General features: G+C 68.5%; 13 protein-coding genes across 13 annotated transcripts; 6 read left to right on the forward strand and 7 right to left on the reverse strand.

Annotated features, from left to right (window-relative positions):
- Positions 1-108: 108 nt before the first annotated feature.
- V1510DRAFT_412544 (GWT1-domain-containing protein) lies at positions 109-1,830 on the reverse strand. The gene has a single exon (XM_066933089.1). It carries the CDS (start codon positions 1,614-1,616, stop codon positions 423-425), a length of 1,194 nt encoding a protein of 397 aa, XP_066790492.1. The 5' UTR covers positions 1,617-1,830; the 3' UTR covers positions 109-422.
- A 53-nt stretch (positions 1,831-1,883) lies between these two features.
- V1510DRAFT_305432 (uncharacterized protein) lies at positions 1,884-2,627 on the reverse strand (the record flags this gene model as incomplete). The annotated part of the gene is made up of 2 exons (XM_066930708.1): positions 2,299-2,627; positions 1,884-2,267 (listed from the first exon to the last, which is right to left on the reverse strand). Coding segments are annotated over exons 1-2 (501 nt in total), but the record flags the coding sequence as incomplete, so codon positions are not given.
- Positions 2,628-4,047: 1,420 nt separating this feature from the next.
- Positions 4,048-4,924, forward strand: V1510DRAFT_305443 (vacuolar protein sorting-associated). The gene has a single exon (XM_066930710.1). It carries the CDS (start codon positions 4,167-4,169, stop codon positions 4,902-4,904), a length of 738 nt encoding a protein of 245 aa, XP_066790494.1. The 5' UTR covers positions 4,048-4,166; the 3' UTR covers positions 4,905-4,924.
- V1510DRAFT_305442 (Noc2p family-domain-containing protein) lies at positions 4,925-7,213 on the reverse strand. The gene has a single exon (XM_066930709.1). It carries the CDS (start codon positions 7,126-7,128, stop codon positions 4,945-4,947), a length of 2,184 nt encoding a protein of 727 aa, XP_066790495.1. The 5' UTR covers positions 7,129-7,213; the 3' UTR covers positions 4,925-4,944.
- A 203-nt stretch (positions 7,214-7,416) lies between these two features.
- On the forward strand, positions 7,417-8,388 carry V1510DRAFT_406237 (uncharacterized protein; the record flags this gene model as incomplete). Its single annotated transcript, XM_066932369.1, has 1 exon — positions 7,417-8,388. One exon carries the CDS (start codon positions 7,417-7,419, stop codon positions 8,386-8,388), a length of 972 nt encoding a protein of 323 aa, XP_066790496.1.
- A 70-nt stretch (positions 8,389-8,458) lies between these two features.
- V1510DRAFT_441891 (uncharacterized protein) lies at positions 8,459-10,362 on the reverse strand (the record flags this gene model as incomplete). The annotated part of the gene is made up of 1 exon (XM_066935643.1): positions 8,459-10,362. A coding segment is annotated over one exon (1,839 nt), but the record flags the coding sequence as incomplete, so codon positions are not given.
- Positions 10,363-11,235: 873 nt separating this feature from the next.
- V1510DRAFT_361536 (uncharacterized protein) lies at positions 11,236-12,937 on the forward strand (the record flags this gene model as incomplete). The annotated part of the gene is made up of 4 exons (XM_066931067.1): positions 11,236-11,724; positions 11,793-12,238; positions 12,270-12,450; positions 12,482-12,937. 4 exons carry the CDS (start codon positions 11,236-11,238, stop codon positions 12,935-12,937), a joined length of 1,572 nt encoding a protein of 523 aa, XP_066790498.1.
- Positions 12,938-13,376: 439 nt separating this feature from the next.
- V1510DRAFT_444298 (RIO1 family-domain-containing protein) lies at positions 13,377-14,885 on the reverse strand (the record flags this gene model as incomplete). Its single annotated transcript, XM_066935684.1, has 3 exons — positions 14,787-14,885; positions 14,560-14,704; positions 13,377-14,305 (listed from the first exon to the last, which is right to left on the reverse strand). Exons 1-3 carry the CDS (start codon positions 14,847-14,849, stop codon positions 13,377-13,379), a joined length of 1,137 nt encoding a protein of 378 aa, XP_066790499.1. The 5' UTR covers positions 14,850-14,885.
- Positions 14,886-14,913: 28 nt separating this feature from the next.
- V1510DRAFT_412558 (CTLH/CRA C-terminal to lish motif domain-containing protein) lies at positions 14,914-16,341 on the forward strand. The gene has a single exon (XM_066933090.1). It carries the CDS (start codon positions 15,111-15,113, stop codon positions 16,254-16,256), a length of 1,146 nt encoding a protein of 381 aa, XP_066790500.1. The 5' UTR covers positions 14,914-15,110; the 3' UTR covers positions 16,257-16,341.
- Positions 16,332-17,120, reverse strand: V1510DRAFT_361665 (small-subunit processome; the record flags this gene model as incomplete). Its single annotated transcript, XM_066931073.1, has 2 exons — positions 16,332-16,544; positions 16,596-17,120. The coding sequence occupies 2 exons, from the start codon at positions 17,118-17,120 to the stop codon at positions 16,332-16,334; spliced, it is 738 nt and encodes a 245-aa protein (XP_066790501.1).
- Positions 17,121-17,239: 119 nt separating this feature from the next.
- On the forward strand, positions 17,240-17,629 carry V1510DRAFT_412561 (uncharacterized protein). Its single transcript, XM_066933091.1, has 2 exons — positions 17,240-17,360; positions 17,392-17,629. The coding sequence occupies exons 1-2, from the start codon at positions 17,282-17,284 to the stop codon at positions 17,592-17,594; spliced, it is 282 nt and encodes a 93-aa protein (XP_066790502.1). The 5' UTR covers positions 17,240-17,281; the 3' UTR covers positions 17,595-17,629.
- A 143-nt stretch (positions 17,630-17,772) lies between these two features.
- On the reverse strand, positions 17,773-18,465 carry V1510DRAFT_412562 (uncharacterized protein). The gene is made up of 2 exons (XM_066933092.1): positions 17,971-18,465; positions 17,773-17,939 (listed from the first exon to the last, which is right to left on the reverse strand). Exons 1-2 carry the CDS (start codon positions 18,334-18,336, stop codon positions 17,901-17,903), a joined length of 405 nt encoding a protein of 134 aa, XP_066790503.1. The 5' UTR covers positions 18,337-18,465; the 3' UTR covers positions 17,773-17,900.
- A 631-nt stretch (positions 18,466-19,096) lies between these two features.
- V1510DRAFT_401641 (uncharacterized protein) lies at positions 19,097-21,317 on the forward strand (the record flags this gene model as incomplete). The annotated part of the gene is made up of 2 exons (XM_066932045.1): positions 19,097-19,289; positions 19,321-21,317. The coding sequence occupies 2 exons, from the start codon at positions 19,097-19,099 to the stop codon at positions 21,315-21,317; spliced, it is 2,190 nt and encodes a 729-aa protein (XP_066790504.1).
- Positions 21,318-21,319: the final 2 nt, after the last annotated feature.

Raw genomic sequence — 21,319 nt, forward strand, 5'->3', positions numbered from 1 at the left:
GCGCAGAGCGCTGCTGGCTGGTCACAGATCACAATTACACGTGACTCGCACGTGACTACGGCGTCCGCGCGCCGCACGACGCAGGTACGGCGTCTGGCGCCAGCCGGCTCAAGAACATTACTTTTCGATGTAAGATACAGAAATAGCTTGACCACAGTGTATGAAGTGTAAGATTGCAGAATGAAACCCAAATGAGATACCTAACCAAACGCGTGACGAGACAGGAGAAGAATGTAAAAAGGAATATAAGCAGACGGAACTGGACGAGGTAACAAAACAGACAGACGTGTCCCGACGGTGTCTAAGCGGGGGCGCGGTCGGCGGCGGCGCGGCCGCGGCGGTAATAATACAAGTATCTGGAGACCAAAAAAAGCCAAGAGCGGGCGCTCGGGAGCCGCGCCTGGACGACACGGCCGCCGAGGCTATAGGCGAAGGCGCCAGTTCTTGTACTTCATGATGGCGGCCAGCACGGCGAGGGCGGCGCTGTACTGAATGAGGATCGTCAGCGCCTGGAAGTTCTTGACCTCGAGCGTGTTGACCGAGAGGTTGACAAGGCCGGTGAGCATGTTGGCAAAGAGGAAGATGGCGAGGCCGTTGTCGTTGACGGCCTCGAGGCCCCAGGGAACGGCGTCGTCGTAGCGGTACTCGAGGTCGTCGGCGGTGAGGAGGTGCTCGGCAGGACGGGGCCCGGCGGCGAGGACGGGGAAGAAGACCATCTCGACAAAGAGGTACATCAGGATGAAGATGTTGTTGTAGGCGACGACCCAGAGCACGTACGGCCAGTTGGCGAGCCGGCGCGAGACCGTCAGGTTGAACACGCGCGTGCAGAGCTGGTACAGGGCCACGTTGGCGACCGACGCCAGCCCGAGGTAGGCCAGCGTCGACCGGCGCGCGGTGTGCTGGTTGAGGTTGTGCGACGTCAGCGACGGCGCGCCGCCGATGAACTTGGCCACGAACCGCAGCTTGATCGGGCGCGTGACGAGCGACGGCAGCGTGTAGAAGCCGGTGGCCTGGCCGGCCAGGAAGATCGACAGGTAGCCGATGAACGAGAAGATGCCCTCCTTGTTCATGGCCACGATGTTTGTGCGCGGCGCCGTCAGGATGTACTTGGTGAGCCCGGTCAGCTGCAGCAGTGCCTCGTAGACGAGACCGATCAGCAGCGACTGCAGCGACGGCGACAGGTAGTGCGACCCGAACGAGAGCGCCGACACGAACGGCGGGAGCAGGCCGAGCGTCATGAAGAAGTTCCAGTGCACGCCGTACTCGGAGATGTGCTCGTGGTAGTCGACGGCCTTGACGAGCGCGAGCCGCAGCAGCCCGAGCAGCAGCACCGACAGCGACTGCCGCACGGACGTGGCGAACGCGCGCACAAACGTCGTCTGCCGCTTGTAGAAGATCGACTTGAGCGGCCCGCGCGCCGAGACGAGGCCCATCGAGAACACGAACGAGCCCACGCCGAGGTCCATCAGCGACGTGCCCCAGGTCTCGACCTTGGCGAACCGCCGCGGGAAGATCTCAAAGTCGACGGCGAGGATGGCGATGCAGGTGATGATCATCATGCCGCCGCGGTACGCCGTCAGGAACGGCTTCTTGGGGAGGTACGCGTTCAGCGACATGGACGCCGACAGCGGCGGCGACGCCGCTGCTGCCGACAGCAGGTGGTTGTAGGACGACGCGGACGCCGTCGCCGTCAGCGGGGCGGCCGACGCCGACACCAGCGTCGCCGACGGCGCTGCCGACGACGACAGCGACAGGCACGACGACGACAGCAGCGACGACGACGACGAGTGGCCGTGGTGCAGGCGGCCGCTCTCGGGCGGCCCGGCCGGCGCCGGCGCCGGCGGAGCGGCGGCGCCGGGCGGCGGCAGCGCGCACACGCAGGCGTCGCAATTGCCCTCGAGGCACGGCGCGCAGCGCGCGGGCATGTGGCGCGGGTCCGGCGTCGCCGCGGCCGGGCCCGGCGCCGGCGCGCCCAGCGCCGCGTCCGGCCAGTCGCGGTGTTTGCGGTCGCGGCGGCGCAGGATCGCGCGGTTGAGCCGGTACCGCGACGAGTCGTGCACGGCCGGCAGCATGTATATGACCAGCGCCGGCACAGCGATGAGCAGGTTCAGCGCCAGCGGGTGTGAGGCGTACACCGTCGTCGACAGCAGGATGCCGACCCAATTCAGCACAAAGTCGACCACGCGCGGCATGGGGGCGCGGCGCAGCGGCGCGCGCGCAAAGAACGCGAACCGCGTCTGCAGGGCGCACCACACGGCATACGATGACTGGCGTCAGCCGGTCCGGCAACGTACTTACCAGCGCTACCAGCGTGACCGCGTTGATCTCCTGGATCGAGCCGCCCTTGAGTCCGGACACGAACTCCTCCTTCAGGTGCTTGAACGCGATGCGGTCGCTCATGCTGGCGGACGCCATGCGATCCGGCGGGGGGGCGCAAGGGAGCGCGAAACGGGCGGAAGACCCTGGGTTGCTGATCCCCTGCGGAGCCTAAAACATATCACGGTCTTGCGGGGCCGGCGGAGGACGCCCAACGGCACGAGCACACGGAAGCCAAGCCGATCGAGGCTCGGTCCTGACCGCAAGTCGATGTGCTGCTGTGCAAAATCCGGCTTGCCCGCGGGATCCTGCGAATTGTCGGTGCAAAAAACTGACGATGACAATTTTTTGGTGGTTGCGACGACGAAAACAAAAAAACACCCTGTCTGGTTTTTTTTGGCTGCAGCCGATCGGGGACGGCCAGGCAACGGCAAAAGTGAGCAAAACCTAGGAAAACGCCAGGCTGGGGGCCGTGGTGCGCGCCATGTTGCGCCAAGTGCGCAAATTCTCCGCGTGGTGCGGTGGTAAGTGCCACGCGGCGTGGCGCTTGGGGTTGCACCCGCCACGCGTTGCGGCTCTGGTGGGAAATGGTCGGAAGCACCGGTCGCCGCAGCAACAGGCCGCTGTTAGCGCGCCGTGCGGCACTAGACTAAGTCCGGCAAGCGGCGCGGGTGGCGCTGCTCCGTGGCGAGACTGGTGTGGCGGTGGCGGCGGCGCGGGGTGCGGCGCGGGCCGGCTGTGCAGTGGGCCGGCGCGGCTGACGTGCGGCGCAGTGCGCGGTCGTGGCGCAGTGCGGCTCGGTCTAGGCCTGCGCTGAGCCCGACGCCGTCCGGACCGGCCGTTCGGCCGCAGGTCGGTCGCGTGCGCTATGGGGGCGCGCCGGCGAGCTCCGGGCCCGCGGACGCCTGCCGAGGCGGTGGGCGCGCGGCCGCGCGTGCGCGCTGGACGGACCGGTCAGCAGTCGCTGCCACGGGTGCACGGCGAGCCGCGAGCCGCCGCAGCGCTGCGCCACCCGAGCCACACAGCACGGCCGCACGCGACCTGTTCGCGCGCTAGCCGGTTCGGGTGCACACTGCCCGTTGGTGGAGCAAGGCTGCCGCCGCGCGGCCAATCAAACGCGGCCTGCGACAGTCCCCGTACATAGTCGGCCGACCGGCTGCCAGAACGGCCTAGACAGCGTCCGGGCGTCTAGAGCTGCCGGCGACGGTGCTGACTGAGCGCCGGGCGCCTGTCCGACCGGCGCAGCAGGGCGGGCTGGCGGTGGATCCGACGCGCTGGGCGCGGCAGGCGCGGCCGACGCGCGGCGCCGCGCCACGCAGCACAGGGCGGCGCGGCTGTGGACGCGCCGCCGGACGCGACGACGGACGCGCGGGCGCCCGGCCAGCTGCAGAACAGTGCCGGCGCGGCCAGCCGTGCGCCAGCTGTCTGGACGCCAGCAATTACGGCCGTTCGCGCTGTCAGCCCCCCTGATTTCATTCTCCCGCTTGTGGCGCCCGTTCCTCGGCGACGTGCGTCCGGTGGGGGCCGCGTAAGCCGACGCACGGTCGCCGTTCGGGCGCTCGCGTGCACGCTGCCGCGAGCTCGGCGGCGGCGGGCCCGACACCGGCGCGCTGGCGCGGTGGGCCCGCCGCGCGCCGGCGGCCCGGCCCGGCGTGTCCACTGGCCGCCGCCCACCGCCGGGTCAGGCCACAGCGGCAGACCACGTCAGCGGCGCTGGCCGGTGCGCCACGCGACACGTCAGCGGTGACATCAGCGGGGCGCGGGTGGCGGTGCGCGCCGCACGCTGTGCGGCGCGCTTACCCGGCTATCGTGGACCCATCGCCGCGCCGCCGGCGTCCCCGACTGCAGCCATGAACCACCAGCCCTACGCCCCGACCGCGTACTCGTCGTACCCGTCGCCGCTCGCCGCCCGGGCGCCGGTCGACGAGGAGATCCGGCTGTATCGGACCACGGCGCAGCGGGACCTCTACGAGTCGCTCGCCGAGATCTACTCGATCATCATCACGCTCGACTTCGTCGAGCGGGCGTACGTCAAGGACACGATCGCCCAGCACGAGTACACGCAGATCTGCGGCCGGCTGCTGGCGCAGTACAACACCATCCTCAAGAACGAGGAGGTGGCGGCCGAGTTCCAGGACCTGGACGTGTTCCGCCGCAAGTACAACATCGAGTACCCGTCCGCGGTCTCGCGGCTGCGCATCGGCGTGCCGGCGACCGTCGAGGTGCCCGTGAAGGACAGCTACTCAGCGCCGGTGACGTACGGGCAGCCGGCGCCGGCGCCGGTGGCCGGCCACGCGGCGGCGTCGGCGCGGGCCGCCGCGGACGCCACGGGCAACTTCATCACGTTCATGGACGCTCTCAAGCTCAACTACAAGGCCAAGGACCAGCTGCACCCGCTGCTCGGCGAGCTCATGACGTCGATCAACGCGGTCACGACGAGCGACTTCGACGGCCGCGGCAAGATCATCGAGTGGCTGATCACGCTCAACCAGATGAAGGCCACGGATGAGATCTCGGAGGACCAGGCGCGGCAGCTGCTGTTCGACATCGACCACGCGTACAAGGCATTCTACAAGATTCTCGAGTAGACAGGAAATGACAATAAATAGATTACAGTAACTTTTGGGACTAGTCGCTCTCGTCCATGAGCTCGGCCTCTTCTTCGGCCTCAGCCTCGTCCTCGACCTCGTCCTCGCTCTCGAGCTCGTCCTCGAGCTCGTCGAGGTCGGCACCGTCGTCGTCGCTGGCGGGCGCGTCGCTGTCGTCGTCCTTGATGGACTCGCGCAGCAGCCGCAGCTTCTCCTCGCGGATCTCGCGCTGGACGCCGAGGTACTGGCCGAGCGGCGTCTGCTCCCAGGGCACGTCCTTGAGGAACGCATTGACTTGGCGCGTGTCCTGGGGCGTGAAGTCGACGCCCTTGCGCTTCTCCTGGATGTACTTGGCGTTGGCCTCGAGCTTGTCGACGGCCTCGAGCAGCATCTTGTTGAACTTGTAGTTCTCGCGCTCCTTCTTGCCGCGGGCCTTGGGGTCCTTGGCGGGCTTGGGCGCGTTCTTGGACCGGCGCGCGAAGCGCTTGAGCGTCAGCACGGCCGGCACGACGAGCTCGGGCAGCGCGACCGACTTGGCGTACAGCCCAAAGAACTCGCCCAGGCACTCGACCACCTGCTGGCCGACGCCGTCCTGGTAGACGCGCGTGCCGAGGTAGCCGGCGGACGCGCGGATGTTGTGGTCGAAGTCAAACGCCTTGAGCGACGTCGCCTTGCCGACCTTGGTCACCGTCGTCGACGACAGGATCTCGGTGATGGCCGGCACGAGCGGGATGTAGACGCCCGTGTCGCGCGACAGGTCGATCAGGCTGCGGATGAGCAGGAACCGCAGCGGGAAGTACTGCGCGGCCGGGATGAGGCGCATGGTGCCCAGCATGACCTGCACGAGCGGGTAGATCAGCGGCCGCAGCGGCGAGTCCTTCTTGCGCAGGGCCTCCTTCTCGATGTCGCAGTGCAGCGACAGCACGCGCCGCCAGAAGTCGAGCGAGTGGATGTACTGCCAGTTGTACACGGCCTTGTACGAGTCCTTGGTCTTGTGGACGACGCTGTTGCGGAGGTGCACGGCGAGCTGGCGGATCGCGTCGAACGCGGTCTGGTACGACGTCTTGAAGTCGATGCCGTACAGCATCGCCGCCGTGTTCTTGGTCAGGTTGATCAGCGGCATGGTCCGGATCGACGTGGCCCGCGCCTGCTTGATCATGCCCGCGTACGTGGTCTTGATGCAGAGCGCCAGCATGCCGGCGTCGCCGGTCTCGGCGCCCTCCTTGATGACCATCCACGCGGCCAGGCGCGTGTGCTCGTTCGGCGACGTGCTCCAGACGTCGACCACCGAGCGCACAAACTGCTTGATGAACCGCCGGTGCGACGCAAAGTACGGCAGCAGCTGCCCGGCCGACGTCAGCACCGCCGAGAGCACCTCCGTGTCGGTCAGGTCGCCGAGCAGCTTGAGGTAGCTCGACGAGACCGACTTGAGCACCGGCGCCAGCTGCTTGTACTTCTTGGTCGCCGTGTCCACGGTCTTCTTGCCCGCGCCCGACGTCGACACCGGGAGGTGGTGCTGCAGCACCGCCGGCACCTGCCGCAGCACGAGCATGACCAGGTCGTTGTACACGCGCGGGTCGTGGATCGCGTACTTGTACGCGGCGGCCTCCTCGTCGCCGCCCACGTTGACCGCGGCCCGGAACGCCACCACAACCCGCTTCAGCGCCCGCAGCGACTTTTCGTCCGCCAGCAGCGCGCCCCACTTGGCGATGTGCTCCTTGGTCACCTCCTCGCGGCCGTCCGCGGCCTTCTTGGCCTTCTTCTTGCCCACCGCCACCTCCGCGTCGTCGTCCGACAGCTCGACCTCCTCGTCCTCCGACGCCTCGGCGCTGTCGTCGTCCGACGCCAGCGCCGCCTGGTCCTCCTCGTCCAGGAACTTGGTGAAGTTGTCGTCGTCGCTCAGGTCCTCGGCGACGAACGCGGCCGCGCCGTCCGCGGCCTGGCCGGCCTTGCCGGCCTTCTTGCCCTTCTTGCCCGTCGCCTGGAGCGCGTCCAGCCCGTCATTGCTGCCGAAGAACGTCTCGGTGTCCTTGTCGAGGATCTGGTCCGCCCGGCTCGGCTCCGGGGCCTCGTCGCTCTCCTCGGCCCCGCCAGCGCTGCCGCGGTTCGCGCTCTTGCGCTTGTCGCCCAAGATCTTCTTCTTGTACTTCTGCACCTGCTTGCGCTGGTCGATCGTCCGCTTGAGGTGGTGCTTTTGGAACTTCTTCGTCGTCTTCTTAACCATGGTGATCTTCTGGCTGCCTGCCTGGGCTCCAAAAACGCACACAATCTGCCGGGAAACCTGAATCGGGTCAGCTTGCCCGGTAGCAGGGGTCTGGCAGGCCCGCCAGCTGCGCCGGGAGCGTGCCCGGCGTGCAGCGCGGTGCCCGCGGCCTGTTTTCTTACCTGACGTCGGTGCTTGATCCGGGTGCCTGCACAGAATTTGGAAATTTTTTTTTCATGCGAGATGAATGTTACCCGGAACATCGCGAAACACCCAACCGCACGCGGATCATGTTTGATAGAACGCACGATGGCACAGGCACTGATGGCCGACACGACCGAGCTGACGCCGCCGTCGACGCCGCAAAAGTACAGGTCGACGGCGGGGATGAGTGTGCTGACGCGACCGTTCAAGTCGCCGCTGAAGCGCGCGTGCACTGCGGCGGCGGAGGCCGCGGAGGCGGCGGCGGGCGGCGGAGCTGGCGGCGGAGCGGGCGGTGCGGCAGCCGTGGGCGGCGGAGCGGCTGGCGGAGCGGTCGGCGGCTTGGCTGGGCCCTCGGCCGCCCCGCGGGGCAGTGGCCTGACTGGCTGCGGCGGCCCTGGCGAGCGCTCGCCGCAGATCCGCGGCCGTCGGCCGCTGGCTACGCCTGACCGCACACCCGACAGCGGCCGCCCGCCGGCGTGCGGCCTAGGGCTGTCGCCCAGCATGTTTCGCGAGCAGTTCCTGGCGCCGTCGGATGGATGCGACGCTCGTGGCGGCCGCGGCGGCGGTCTGCGTGGCCGTCAAAGGACCGCCGCCCAGGCTGATCTGGTCGATCCGCTCGTCCAGAAGCAGGAGGCCGCTCTCGACCGATCGCTGGCCCAGGCGGCCGCCCGGATCGCACAGGCCCGCCAGGCCCACAGGTACGCGTCCGCCACGGTCGTCGTGGACGGGCTGGCAATGCCCAAAGACGACCACGTCGAGCTGCTGGTCGCGCGGTGGCGCGCAGCCGCGCAGCTGGCGGCCCAGGACCTGTTCGAGGTCGCCGAGGAGCGCGTGCGGCGGATGGGTGGCGTGGCCGAGTTCCGGCGGCGCACGTCACGGCAGCACGGCGGCCGGCCGGCGGCCCGGGCCGAGCCGTGCGACGAGTACGACGAGTACGACTACGACGTGGCGGTCGGCGGCGGCGCCGCGGCCGAGCCCGACGACGAGTTCACGATGGCCATGATGCTGCGGTCGCTGAACGTTGACTACAGCGCGGTCTTTGACGACGATACCCCCCCGGATCCGATACCTTGCTGACGATACCCGCTGTACGTACCAATGGATTGAGTTTACCAGACCACGCGGCCGCGCGCCCAGCCGAGTAGCGGCCCAGGGCCCAGGCGGGCGGTGCGCGGCCGGGCCGTTTGAATCTGGCCTGGGATTTTGTACCGGTCAGGAAGCAAACAGAACACGCGTGAACAGCGCGGCGGCCGCGCGACGACGCGCCTTAAAAGACGCGGCGGCGCCGACGGGCCGGCGGCGACCATGGACGAGAGCTTTGCATCCTACAACATCAACGAGGCGCTGCTGCCGGCAATTGACCGGGAGGCGATCGAGCTGGCAGAGCTCCAGTTCGACTGGGACGTGACCGCGCACGTGGGTACGCGGCGGCCGCCGCCAGCGCCGGCGCCGAGCTGGCCGCCGTCGGTGTTTGTGTCCGACAGCCGGCTGGCGGACGACGAGGACGTGGCGCTGGCGGCGGCGCCGGCGATGCCGCCGCCGGTGTGGGGGGCGGATAAGGAGAACGCGGGCGCGTTCGACGGGCCGGACCTGCCGACGAGCGCGCACCGCCGGCGGTGGTACTGGCAGAGCGGCCACGTGTCGGGGTACGCGCCCAAGGCGTTTGAGCTGCCGACGGAGAAGCACCTGATCGTGACGGTCGAGTGCCCGCAGGTGCGCAGCGGCAAGCCGCGGACGTCGGGAATGGATCCGGGGCGGAGCCTGTCGGTGCGCAAGACGTCGGCGAACCGCGTGGACAAGACGCCGCGGCGGAGCGTGTCGGGTCGGCTGGCGGGGACGCCGGCGCGGGCGGTCGAGTCGCCGCGGGCGGAGGCGCCCAGGACGGCGCGGTACGGGCTGCAATTGCTGGGCGGGCGCTGGCTGGGCGCGGAGAGCGCGGGGGCCGGGGCCGCGGAGGCGGCCGAGGCTGCAGCGGTCTCGCCGGCCGCGCCGTGGCGCTCGTATAACTTTCTCGAGAGCGTGTCGGACTTCTTCCGGGTCTCGGTCGAGCCGCCAGAGGAGGTCGCTGAGGCAGCGGCCGAGCCGGCGGCCGAGCCGAGCGAGCCCGCGGCCGAGCCGGTGCCGTTCGTGCTCCGGTTCAAGCGAGGCAAGGCCAGCGGCGTCGGGCTGGGCGACTACGAGGCCGACGTGGGCGAGTACAAGGGCTCGCCGCTGTCGGAGCTGGGGACGAACGAGCTGTGGCCGCCGGTGCGGATCGGCACGCTGCACGACGGCGCGGACGAGCCGTCGGGGGACGTGACGGAGGAGTTTTCGATGGCGAGCTTTGGCGAGCCCAGCGGGCGGCGGCGCGGGTGCGAGCTGGTGCGGGACGACGACGAAAGCCCGTTCGGGAGCTCGTACGACGACAGCTACGACGAGCGCGCCGAGACGATGGTGCGGGCGGCCGGCGCGCGGTGGCTGACGGCCGGCGCGCGCGGGCACGGCCTGGTGGGGTCGTCGGCGATGCTGGCCGCGTTCCAGCGGCCGCAGGCGGCGCCGCGGCTGCCGACGACGGTGCTGGCGGACTACATGATCGACGTCAACGAGGCGGTGCGCGGGCGCAACCGGGGGTGGCTGGAGCGGCTGCGAAGCGAGTATGCGGCGGCCACGCGCGGCCGCGAGCACACGGCGGTGCCGGCAGTGGCCGAGCTGATGGCCGGCGACAGCGCCGGGCGGGCCGAGGCGTGGCTGGCCAACTTTTTCGAGAACATGGACCGCGGCGGGTGCGACTTCGCGGCGCCGGCTGTGGCGCAGCCGGCGGCGGCGCGGCTGGCGGCGGACCGCAGCGCGTGGCTGACGGCGGCGGTGGCGGCGGTGTGGCTGCGGGCGCACCCCGCAGTGGCGCTGGTGTGCGCCGCCAGCGGGCTGCACGTCCTGCTGGTCGTGGCGGCGTGGTCGGCGGCGCTGGTGCGCGGGTAATACGCGAGCGCCGGCGTAGCGTGAATTTAAGATCGTCACACCGGGCGGCCGCGTGCTTTTCGCTGTCACGCTGTCACCGGGCGTAAACAAACTACGTCTAGGGCGCGGCGGGGCGGTGTGCGGCGGTGTGCGGGCGGGGCGCGGGCGGTGCGCGGCGGTGCGGCGCGGGCGGCGGCGCGGCGCGGGCGTAAACACGGCGTTGCCGGGGCAACGCGGTTGCCGTGGCAACCGTCGCCGTGGCAACCGGAATGCGGCGCGTCGCGTCCGCCGCGCGCGCGTGGGCCGGCTTTGTTTACCTGATTATGTCATAACGCGTCGCGCGGCGTGACCTCGTCTACCGTTAGCCCTCGTCGTTTGCATTTCATCGCCCTCTGCCCGCCGCCCGTCCGCCGCCGCGCCCGCGGCCCGTCCCGCGGCCGCCAGTCATTTCCGGGATCGCCGCCTGCGGCCGCGCGCGGCGCCGCCGCCGCCCGCCGCGCGATTCGCAACCCAACCGGCGCAAGTTTGTCTCCTGCCAGATTGACTCGTCTATAAGCGCCCTGGGCGAGCGGTGGGCCAATAATTAGGTCAATAAATAAAAGAAGACTGTATTCGGGGCCAGCCTCTACCTGTTCTCTTCCTATATCCTTTGCGTTGACCGTGGTGCCGAGCGAACCTGAGCTCCACCGCACTGCAGCCGATCGATCCAGTTGCCCGGGCTTGTTCTGAAGGCGCGCGATATCAATTACAGCCGTATTGGATACCAAGGTATGTGACGCAGGCGGCGGCGCGTGTGACGCCGGCAGCGGCGCCGGCGGCCCCCGGTGCCGGCCGCCGGGCGCGTGCCTGGCGCGGCCGGCGGCGCGGCCAGGCGCGGACGCGGCCGCGCCGCGCCGGCCGCGGCTCGCTTGCCGCCGCCAGCACTTTAATTGGCAGCCGACGCGCACACACACTGAGCACCGTCTAGGCTGAAGGACCTGTCAAGCCATGGCATCCACCGCAGCGCTCGCTAACGTGTACAAGAACGCTCCGGACACGATCGAAGTGAATCAAATGCAAGATCTGACATACTACGCCTCGCCAGCATCATTCTACGGACAGTCGATTCCTCAGAACATTCACGCGTACCTGCAGACGACGGGCCAGCTCGGACAGCAGACGGACAAGATGTCGGCGCCGTACAACGGACAGGCCGGGTACTCCGTGCCGCAGTCGCCGATGGCCGCGCCCATGTACACGTCCGCGATCCCGATGCCGATCTACCCGATGTACGCGGGGTACTCGTCGCCGCACATGCTGCCGATGGACATCAACTCGGCGCAGCAGACGTCGCCGACGATCGTGGACTCGTCGACCGCGGGCATGTCGTACGGCGCGTCGATCGCCAACGTCGGGCTGGTGTACCGGTCGTACCCGCCCAGCTCGGGCAAGCCGCCGCGGTACGACAAGCGCTGGGGCGCGGAGAACAACAACAGAGTAAGCGGCGCCGGGCGTCGGGACGGCAGCGCTGACCGCAATGGACGCACAACCGCCAGGGCTCGCAGATGGCCGGCCACTACCCGCCGCGGAACCACTCGGCGCACCACTACGCCAAGAACGGCCAGCGCGGCTATAGCGAGAACAAGGCCGAGTGGCCGGGGCACGGCCGCAAGCCGTCGCTCGCGCTCCAGCAGATCAACGAGAACCGGATCCCGGGCATGAAGCTGCCGTCGCCGCTCGAGCACGGTACGCCGGGCGCGCCGCCGGAGCTGACGCCAGCCAACGCCGGGTTCCAGGACTTCCCGATCCCGCTGGCGATCTCGTCCGTGAGCGACACGTCGCCGGCGGCGATCGAGGAGGCGCTCAAGAACCCGCGCAAGACGACGAACGTGTACATCCGCGGCCTGGCCCCGAACACGACCGACGAGGTCCTGACCAAGATCGTGAGCCGGTACGGCGCGCTGACGACGGCCAAGGCCATGATGGACTCCAACACGAAGCTGTGCAAGGGGTGAGTGGCGGCACGCGCGCGCTGACGCCAGCTTCGGCTTCGCCCAGTTCTCGAGCGAGCAGGAGGCCGTCAACTGCATCTCGGGCCTGGCCCAGTACGGCTACCAGACGTCGTTTGCCAAGCAGTCCTTCGCCAACCGGCTCAAGGAGCTGCAGGACGCCGAGTCGACCAACATCTACTTCAGCAACATCCCGCGGACGTGGGACAAGCCGGTACGTCGCCCCGCGCGCCCGCTGACGCCAGGAACTCAAGCAGCTGCTCGACGAGTACACCGTGGTCTCGCTCAAGGTCCTCCGCGACAACCAGGGCAACTCCCGCGGCGTGGGCTTCGCGCGCTTCATGGAGCGCCAGGTCGCCGAGGACGTCATCAACAAGTTCCACGGCCAGCCCATCGGCGAGAACGGCACGCCGATCCAGGTCCGCTTCAGCGACACCGAGGCCCAGAAGAAGCTCAAGCAGATCACGGTCAAGAAGCGCAACTGGCGCGCGCACGAGTACCACCTGCTCGCCGCCCGCCGCGCCCTCGACGAGCTCGAGACCAAGCAGCGCGAGCCGCGCGCCATCAGCATCACGTACGTCCCCCCCCTGTCCGCCACTGACCCCAGGGCCCCGGCCGACCAGGAGCCCAAGCAGCTCACCTGGCACCACGACAACCAGGCCGCTGAGATCCACGAAGGAGAGCCGGCGCCGATAATGTGAAAAGTTTGACAAGATTCCCCCATGCCCTATATCCTCCGTCCCGCCATTTCTCTGCGTGTTTGTTTCGTTTCCGTCGTTTCGGTCCGTTTTGTCCGTTGGTCTGTCCGCTCGAGCCCTTGTCTTTCCGTTCTCCTGTCCATCTCGTCTGTCTGTTTGTCGTTCACTCATTTCCAGTGTCTGGTTTAATTCTGTGCGTTTACTGTCATTTTCTGCAAGATTACTGTTCATCATGGGTATATAGTTACTGCATCCGATATCTAGGAAAGCTCAGACAGCGCGAGTCGTTTGCCGAAGAGATCACGCCCTGCCGCGCGCCGGCCGCGGTCCGGCTGGCCCGCGGGGCCCATATTATTATTGCTGCGGTGGTGTTGGATGCACAGTAGTTGTTCGCATTGTTATATTGTTTAGCATATTATACAATCGTTTAGGTCATGTGCGGCTAGGCGGGGGGGGAGGCGGTGTCGCTGGCGGCGCTGGCGGCGCTGGCGGCGGAGGTGTCGGAGGCGGCGGAGGCGTCGGAGGCGTCGGAGGCGTCGCTCTCCTCGGCCTCGTCGCCCGAGCCCGCCGCAAAGTCGCCCTCGCCCTCGCCCTGCTCGCGCGACGCCGCGATCGCCTTCTCAAAGTCCTTGGCCATCTTCTTGCTGAACCCGGACGCGCCCACGTCCGCGTCCAGGCTGGCCACGCGCTTGACGTCGCGCTTGAACCGCGGGTAGTCGTCGCTGTCGTACCCCAGCTTCCGGGCGAAGAACCGGCGGATGCACTCGACGTCGCGCGCAAAGTACCGCTCGGCGTCGACGTGGTCGATCGACACGCACTGCGGGAAGTCGATCACCACGAACAGCTCGTCGTCCGACGGCGGGTCGTCGAGGATCATGATGTTGAACTCGTTGAAGTCGCAGTGGATCAGGCCGTGGTTGGCCAGGTTGACGATGAACGCCATGAGCGACGCGTACAGCACCGACGGGTCCTCGTGCGACTTGAGCTGGCGCATCGGGTAGCCCTTGATGAGCGACATCAGGATGCAGTGCCGCGAGTTGTCGATCGGCTCGGGCACGTTGAAGCCGGCGCCGTGCAGCGCCTTCATGAACATGTACTCCTTCTGCGCCGCCAGCCGCGACAGGTACATCCAGCTGGCCGACTGCCGGTTCTTGAGGTAGTCGCGGTTGTTCTTGACGCTGCGGAAGCTGATGCGCCCGAGCCGGTGGATCTTGAGCACGCACTTGCGGCCCTGCTCGTTGGCCACGACGACGATGTCCGACTCCTTGCCGACGCCGATCTGGTTGCCGACCGAGTACGCGGTCTTGCGGTTGAGGAACGTCTTCATGGCGAGGTAGTCGTAGCCGCCGTAGGTGAGTCTGTAGCCGTCGTCTGGGGGTCAGCGGTGTGCGCCGCAGGACGTGCGGCGGGCGGCCGCGCCGCAGGGCGTGCGGCTCAGATCAGCGCCGCAGGGTGTGCGGCTCAGATCAGCGCCGCAGGGTGTGCGGCTCAGATCAGCGCCGCAGGGTGTGCGGCTCAGGCGCACGCCGTCGGCGCAGCCCCGCCTGCGCGCCGCCCGGGTCCGCCGCCCGGCCGCCGCCCGGCCGCCGCGCCGCCGCATCGAGCTGCGCTCGCGCTCTACTTACAGCTCGCGTTCTTGACCCGCGCAATCAGGTTCATCTTGGCCAGCGTCGCAATGCAGTTGCCCACGCCGGCGCCGCCGCGCAGCCCTGCGATCTGCGCAATGAGCTGCGTCGGCACCACCTCGTGGTTCTTGGAGCCCATCTCGGCCTGCGGGTCAGCGTCGTGCCAGCACGGCCGGCCTCTGGCGGCCGCGATCCGCCGCCGCCGGCCCGCCACGCAGCGCACTTACCGCCGTCAGGACGCGGAAGTCCTCGTTCGTCAAATATCTCATTCCAGACGAGTCTAGCTTCATCTTGGCGGCTGTGTGTGTGCTCTCCGGGGCGAATCGTGGGCGTGGATGCAGGCCGCAGACCGGGAGAAATTTTCGAGGAAGAGGGGTTAGGGCTGCGATAGTGTCCCAACGCATCATGCGGAGCACCGCGCCGATACGCCCAGACCCGGAGCGATCGCACGTCGGCACAGCGTAACGGCCGCACAGGACCAGCCAGCACTGCGCACAGGACCCAGCCAGCACGGCGCACAGGACCAGGCACACGCGCACGCTCTCGGCACGATGGACGGCATCAAAAAGGAGTTCGGGCGGCTCTCCAAGGGCGGGTTCGACCGGTACATCCAGGACGTCGACGAGATGATCGAGCTGCTGCAGAAGACGCGGGACACGATCGACGCGGCGCCCCAGGCGCGGCGCGAGCAGCTCATGAAGCTCAAGATGGGCACGAACGCGTGGACGAACAAGATCGGCCAGTCGCAGAAGGACGTCCACGCCGGCATCAGCAAGTACGGCAAGGCCCTCGACCGCAAGTTCAAGGTCGACGTCGAGATGGTCTACAACGGGGACGTGTTCCCTGAGTCGAGCCAGGCGCTGCTGGACAAGGCGGTGGCGATGCACCTGATCCGCGAGGGCGAGTTCGAGGTCGCCGACCGGCTGATAAGCGAGGCCGGCCTGGACATCGCGCGCAGCCTGGAGGACGAGTTTGTGGACATGTACCGGATCCTGATGGCCATGCGCGACCGCAACCTGCAGCCCGCGGTGGCGTGGGCGGCGTCCAAGCGGCCCGAGCTCAGCCAGGCCGGGTCCAACCTCGAGTTCGACCTGCACCGGCTGCAGTTTGTGCACTACTTCACGGCCGGCGACGGCGCCGGCACGCAGCGCGCGCTCGAGTACGCGCGCGCCAACTTCGGCGGCTTCGGCGACCGGTACCTGGCCGAGATCTCCAAGCTGATGTGCGGGTTCCTCTACAAGGACAACCTGGCGGCGTCGCCGTACACGGCGCAGTTCCTGTCGCCGAACGCGTGGTCGGACGTGGCCGTCGCGTTCACCAAGGAGTTCTGCTCGCTGCTCGGGCTCAGCCCCGAGTCGCCGCTGTACGTGGCCGCCGTGGCCGGCGCGATCGCGCTGCCGACGCTGCTCAAGATGGGCAACATCATGAAGGAGAAAAACACCGAGTGGAGCTCGGCCAACGAGCTCCCGGTCGAGATCCCGCTGCCGGCCAAGTTCCAGTACCACTCGATCTTCGTCTGCCCGGTGTCCAAGGAGCAGACCACGGACGAGAACCCGCCGATGATGATGCCGTGCGGCCACATCGTCGCCAAGGAGTCGCTCGCCCGGCTCAGCAAGAGCAACGCCAACCAGCGGTTCAAGTGCCCGTACTGCCCGAGCGAGAGCATCCCGACCCAGGCCATCCGCGTCTACTTCTAGGCCGGCATTTTGAGGGGCGCCGGGCGCCCACACGAAGCGACGAACTGAACTTTTCCCAACCTAGAATACATGCATCTATTTCTTGCGCTGCGCCTTCCACTTCCACACGACCTTGCCGTCGTCCTTGACGATCTTCTTCTTCTGGCCGGGCTTCATGAGCTGGCGCTGCAGCTGGACCTCGCCGAGGACGCGCTCGAGCTGCTGGAGCCGCTCGCGGCGGTCGCTGAGCTCGCGCACGATCTTGTCGCGGCCGCGCGAGCTGGTCGCGTTCAGGACCGGCGCGGCGGGCTCGGGCGCGGCGGCGGTTGCGGCCGCGTCCGCCACCGAGTCCGCAAAGACCGTGTGCCGCTGCTCGCCCGCGTACTTGGCCCGCCGCGCACGCTTCGACAGCCGCGTCTTCTTCGGCGCCTCCTCGTCGCTGAGGCCGTAGTCGTAGTCCGAGTCGTCGTCGATCGGCGCGGCCGGCGCGGCCGGCGCGGCGGCCGCGGGCGCGAACGCCAGCTGCTCCTCCAGCTTGGCGATCTTGTGTTTTTCGGTGGCCACCGCCGTCGTCAGGTAGCCCTCGTCCTGCGTCTTGAGCAGGAGCACCTCGGCGTTGGACAGCGCGAGCGACGACTCGCGCTCGGCCTGCTTGATGCCGAACTTGTCGGTCTTGCTCGACAGCATGCCATGGTAGAACTCGTCCGGGTTGCGGGTCTTTGATTTCTCGCGCAGGAGCTTCAGCCGCTGCTCCTTGGAGTGGTAGTCGCGCGCACGCAGCACGTAGTCCTTGTGCTTCTCGAGCAGACCCCATTTGCGCCGGGCCGCGGGCTGGGCCCGCTCCCGGTGCTGTTTCTTCGCGACGTTGTGTCTGAGCGACGACATGGTTGGCCGACGGTTGCTGCGGCGGCGCTGATCTGGAAAATTTTTGCCCAGCGCAGAACCCTAACCCTTCTTCACGGTGCCTTTTTCCCGGCGCCGCGCCTCTTTGGTCCGCAATGGCAGGACCGGACGAGAAGGCGCCCAGGCCGGTGCCGGCCTGGATTATGTCCCAGGCAGACGAGACCGAGATTCGCCGGCGCAAGTCGGTGGCCAGCCGCGAGCAGTGCCGCGACGTGCTGCGAGGTGAGTGGCCGCGAGGAAGCGCTGACGGCAGTGTTCAACGACTGCGCCAAGGGCCGGACCGTGACGGTCGCATGGGCGTGCGTGGCCGAAAAGAAGGCCATGATGGCGTGCATGATGAAGTACGCCGAGGACCCGGTGCAGCACGACCTCGTGACGGCCGAGTTTCTGCGCGAGAAGCGGCAGAAGATCGAGGCGGCGATCCAGCAGAAGGAGGCAGAGGCGGCCGGACGCTGAGCCGCACAGCGTGCGGCGCGCGTGTGCGACATCGAGCCGCACGGTGTGCGGCGCGACGCCGCGCCGCGCGGCGTGCGGCGTGTGCGCGTGCGACGCTGAGCCGCACAGCGCGGCTCGCCTCCGTCGCGGCGCCCCGCCAGGACCAGCTGCCCTGCCGGCAGCGCCGCGCCGTCGGCAACCCACGCTGCCGACAGCGTCGCGCCGCCAGCGACTACCACACAGCTGCGGCCGGTCGCCCGGCACTGAGCCGCACGTCGTGCGGCGTACCCGCCATTGCAATCCAATGTATTATACACTCTCCTAAGCCTACGCATCGTACATGACCTCGTCCTTGACGTCGTCGTCCTGCCGTCAGCCCCGTCGCCCGTCCACTTACCGGAAGGTCGCGCTCCTCGTCCTCGATCTCCCAGTCCTTCGCCGTCAGGCAGTACTTCTCCGGCGGCAGGCGGATGCCGAACGTCTGGCTGATCGGCGGCAGCGGCTTGCGGTTGCGCTCCTGCGCCAGCTCCAGCAGCAGCTCCTTCGGCGGCGCCGGCTTGAACTGGTAGTTGACGCGCGCGGCCACCGCCAGCCGGATGTCCTCCAGCGTCAGATGCGTGTTGCCGGCCGTGCCCGTCGTCGGGTTCGCCGACCGCGAGTGGTCCGCGTACAGCAGCGCGTCGTGCAGGATCCCGTTCGTGTACCGGCACGCAAAGTCCATCAGTTGCAGCGGCACGCGGTCGTGGTACGACGTCACGCCCATGGACGCCAAGATCAGGTGCAGCAGTCGCGCATCGCGCGGCGTGGCCGATGGCAGGTCCTCGCTGGTCTCGGCCGTGACGTCCGCTGCGCCGGACGCCGACGCCGTCGACCCGCGCGGCGCGGCTGCGCCGGACGGCGAGTATTCGGTGCCCTGGCTGGCCAGCAGCGGTGCCGGCTGCTCCGACATTCTCGCTCGATTCGGGCCCGCGGAGGGATGGCGGACGGGGATGGGGGGTGAGTGTGTGCGCCTAGTCGCCCGCTATTCGCCGATGGTGTCTGCGGCCGCGATTGCGCGCTGCTGGGGCCGGATGCGATGGAAGGGCTGCGGCCTGGGCTGGACGGACGGCGTGGGCGAAAAGATGCCGTGATGCACCGCCACCGCTGTCATCCCCGCTTGTATGGGGCCTGTTCGGGTGACACCGCTGGCACCTATCAAGCATTTTCCGCATCCAGCGCCCACGCCCGTGCCTGTCTCCGAACAGACGACGCAGCACGACAGACGGCGACCACAGCGCCGAAGCAGGTGGGCAGATCCGGCCGGGCCGGCCGGCACCGGGCGCGTGCGGGCGGCAGCGCTGACCGCAGATTGCATCGCCAGCGGATCCCCAGATCCCTGATCCCCGGGATCAAGCGCAGATCAGCGTCCACCAGGCTGCGGGCCAGCCAGCACAGCCATAGTGGCGGGCCCGCGAACGCGGTCAGAGACCAGCGCGGAGCGCGCAGAGCGCGCAGAGCGCGAGCCGTCCGGCGAGCCGGACGCCATGGCGTCGCCAGGCGGATTCGCGCTGGGCCAAGCGCCCAGCTCGCCGTCGCTGTCGGCCGTGTCCGGCGGCGACCAGTCCAAGGACACGAGCTTCTCGTCCGCGGTCGGCGGCAGCATGAGCACGTCGTTCACGCTGTCGCCGTCGCGGCCGGCGACGGCGTTCCAGCCGCCGGCGGCGGTCAAACTCAAGCGTAAGTACGCGCGCGACGGCGCTGACGGCAGCGGACCCGCTGTGGACGCAGTGGCCGCCGAGCTCGGTGACGGCGTCGGTGGTGATGTGCTCGGACCTGCAGACGATCTTCGTCTTTGGCGGGTTCGAGAACGTGCGCGGCGAGGTGTTCAACACGGTCTACAAGATCGACGTGGCGACGATGCAGTACGCGCAGGTGCGCGAGTGCGCCGGCACGGTGCCCAGCGGCCGCAACGGGCACTCGGCGACGTACTGGCGCGACGGCAAGATCGTCGTGTTTGGCGGCGAGACCGAGTCGGGGCAGTGCGTGAACGAGCTGTACGTGTTTGACATGAACACCAACACGTGGACGCGGCCGGAGACGCACGGCCCGCGGCCGCGGGGCCGGTCGCGGCACGCGGCCGTGCTGAGCGAGTGCGGGACCATGGTCTTCTTCTCGGGCGGGATGATCCCGGACCCGACGCTGCAGCAGGGCCACACGCTGCTGCGCGACATCTTTGCGCTGAACCTGCAGACCATGACGTGGTCCGAGAGCCGGCGGTTCGTGGCGCGGTACGACCACGTGGCCGCCGTCGACGACGGCAAGGTGTGGGTGTTTGGCGGGCTGACGCCGGACATGGGCCGGGTGCGGGACATCGTGTGGTTCGACCTGAACACGTTCCAGATCGCGAGCATGCGGTTCCGGTCGTCTTCGGGCAGCGACTCGGACGCGGGCAGCGACGAGGAGGCCGAGGACGACGACGAGGACGACGACGCCGACGACGCCGCCGACGACGACGAGTACAACGAGCCGGCGCGGCAGCGGTACGGGCACGTGCAGTTCCGCAGCGGCATGCACTTTTACGGCGCGTGCGGCAACAAGATGGTCGACTTTGTGACCGAGGACCTGGCCGACCACGACGTGGTCTCGTCGATCTCGTGCTTCGACCTGGCCGAGGGCCACTGGCGGCAGCTCGTGGACGAGTCCGTGGACATCTTCTCGGGCTACCAGTGGAACTACCTGGTCATGGACGGTACGACGGCGTACCTGCTGGGGTCGCAGCTCGGCGCGGACCCCGAGACGCTGGCGTACCTGCTCAAGGTCGACCTGAAGCAGTGCGGGATCTCGTCGCCGGTGCCGACGGCCAAGGCGGCGAGCACGCTCCTGCCCAACTCGCTCAACTCGGACCTGGGCCTGCTCTTCGACGACAAGGACACGTCCGACTTTGTGGTCACGGGCATCCCCGACTCGTGCGCGTTCTTCGAGGACGAGTACTTCGACGACCCGGCCGCGGCGGCCGCGCCCGGCGCGCCCGGCGCGCCGGCGCGGACGTCGAGCTCGGCGACGGCCGACGCGCTGTCGGTGTCGGACCCGATCTACGTGCACTCGATCATCCTGCAGGCGCGGTGGCCGCACTTCAAGCGGCTGTGCAACTCGCGCATGCGCGAGTACCACCACCGGCGGATGCACATCCCCGAGACGATCTCGACCGTGCGCGCGCTGCTGTGCTACCTCTACATCGACGCGATCCCGGTGTCGGCCGACACGTCGACCGTGGCGCGGCTGCTGGTGCTGGCGAACCTGTACGGGCTGCCGCGGCTGCGCGACCTGTGCCTGGAGCGCATCCAGCTCGGCTTCGAGGTCGACGCGGCCGCGCTGGTGTGGGAGCGCGCGGCGACCGCGCGCGAGGACGTGCTCCGCAAGGTCGTGGCCAAGTTCTGCATGAAGCACTGGGGCCGGGTCGTGCGCACGCGCTCGTTCCGCGCGCTCACGCGGCAGGCCATGATCGAGCTCTGCGAGGAGATCGACGTCGAAGGCGCGGTTGTGCCGGGGAAAGCCAAGCGCCGCCGGCCGAAGAGCGACCGGCCGGCCGGCGGCGCGTCCGCAAACTCAAGCACGGCCTCCGTCGGCGGCATGTGGGACTCGGCCGGCCCGAGGCGCCGCAACAGCTTTCTGCACCCCGAGCGACCGCCGGGCGGCATCCCTCCGTCGTTCGGCGCGCTGTTCAACGAGGCCGAGCCGGACAACTTTGACGTGGTGATGGAGTAGGC

This window comes from Dipodascopsis tothii, assembly GCF_038497935.1.
Source record: "Dipodascopsis tothii strain CBS 759.85 unplaced genomic scaffold V1510scaffold_6, whole genome shotgun sequence".
NCBI lineage: Eukaryota > Fungi > Ascomycota > Lipomycetes > Lipomycetales > Lipomycetaceae > Neoaidaea > Neoaidaea tothii.

Bases quoted from the DNA above. Each gene is read 5' to 3' on its own strand.
- V1510DRAFT_412544 (XM_066933089.1), bottom strand. From the start codon at position 1,616: ATGTCGCTGAACGCGTACCTCCCCAAGAAGCCGTTCCTGACGGCGTAC.
- V1510DRAFT_305443 (XM_066930710.1), top strand. From the start codon at position 4,167: ATGAACCACCAGCCCTACGCCCCGACCGCGTACTCGTCGTACCCGTCG.
- V1510DRAFT_305442 (XM_066930709.1), bottom strand. From the start codon at position 7,128: ATGGTTAAGAAGACGACGAAGAAGTTCCAAAAGCACCACCTCAAGCGG.
- V1510DRAFT_412558 (XM_066933090.1), top strand. From the start codon at position 15,111: ATGGACGGCATCAAAAAGGAGTTCGGGCGGCTCTCCAAGGGCGGGTTC.
- V1510DRAFT_412561 (XM_066933091.1), top strand. From the start codon at position 17,282: ATGTCCCAGGCAGACGAGACCGAGATTCGCCGGCGCAAGTCGGTGGCC. The intron at 17,361-17,391 runs GTGAGTGGCCGC...CGCTGACGGCAG, and splicing joins GTGCCGCGACGTGCTGCGAG to TGTTCAACGACTGCGCCAAG.
- V1510DRAFT_412562 (XM_066933092.1), bottom strand. From the start codon at position 18,336: ATGGGCGTGACGTCGTACCACGACCGCGTGCCGCTGCAACTGATGGAC. The intron at 17,940-17,970 runs GTAAGTGGACGG...GGCTGACGGCAG, and splicing joins ACGAGGAGCGCGACCTTCCG to GACGACGACGTCAAGGACGA.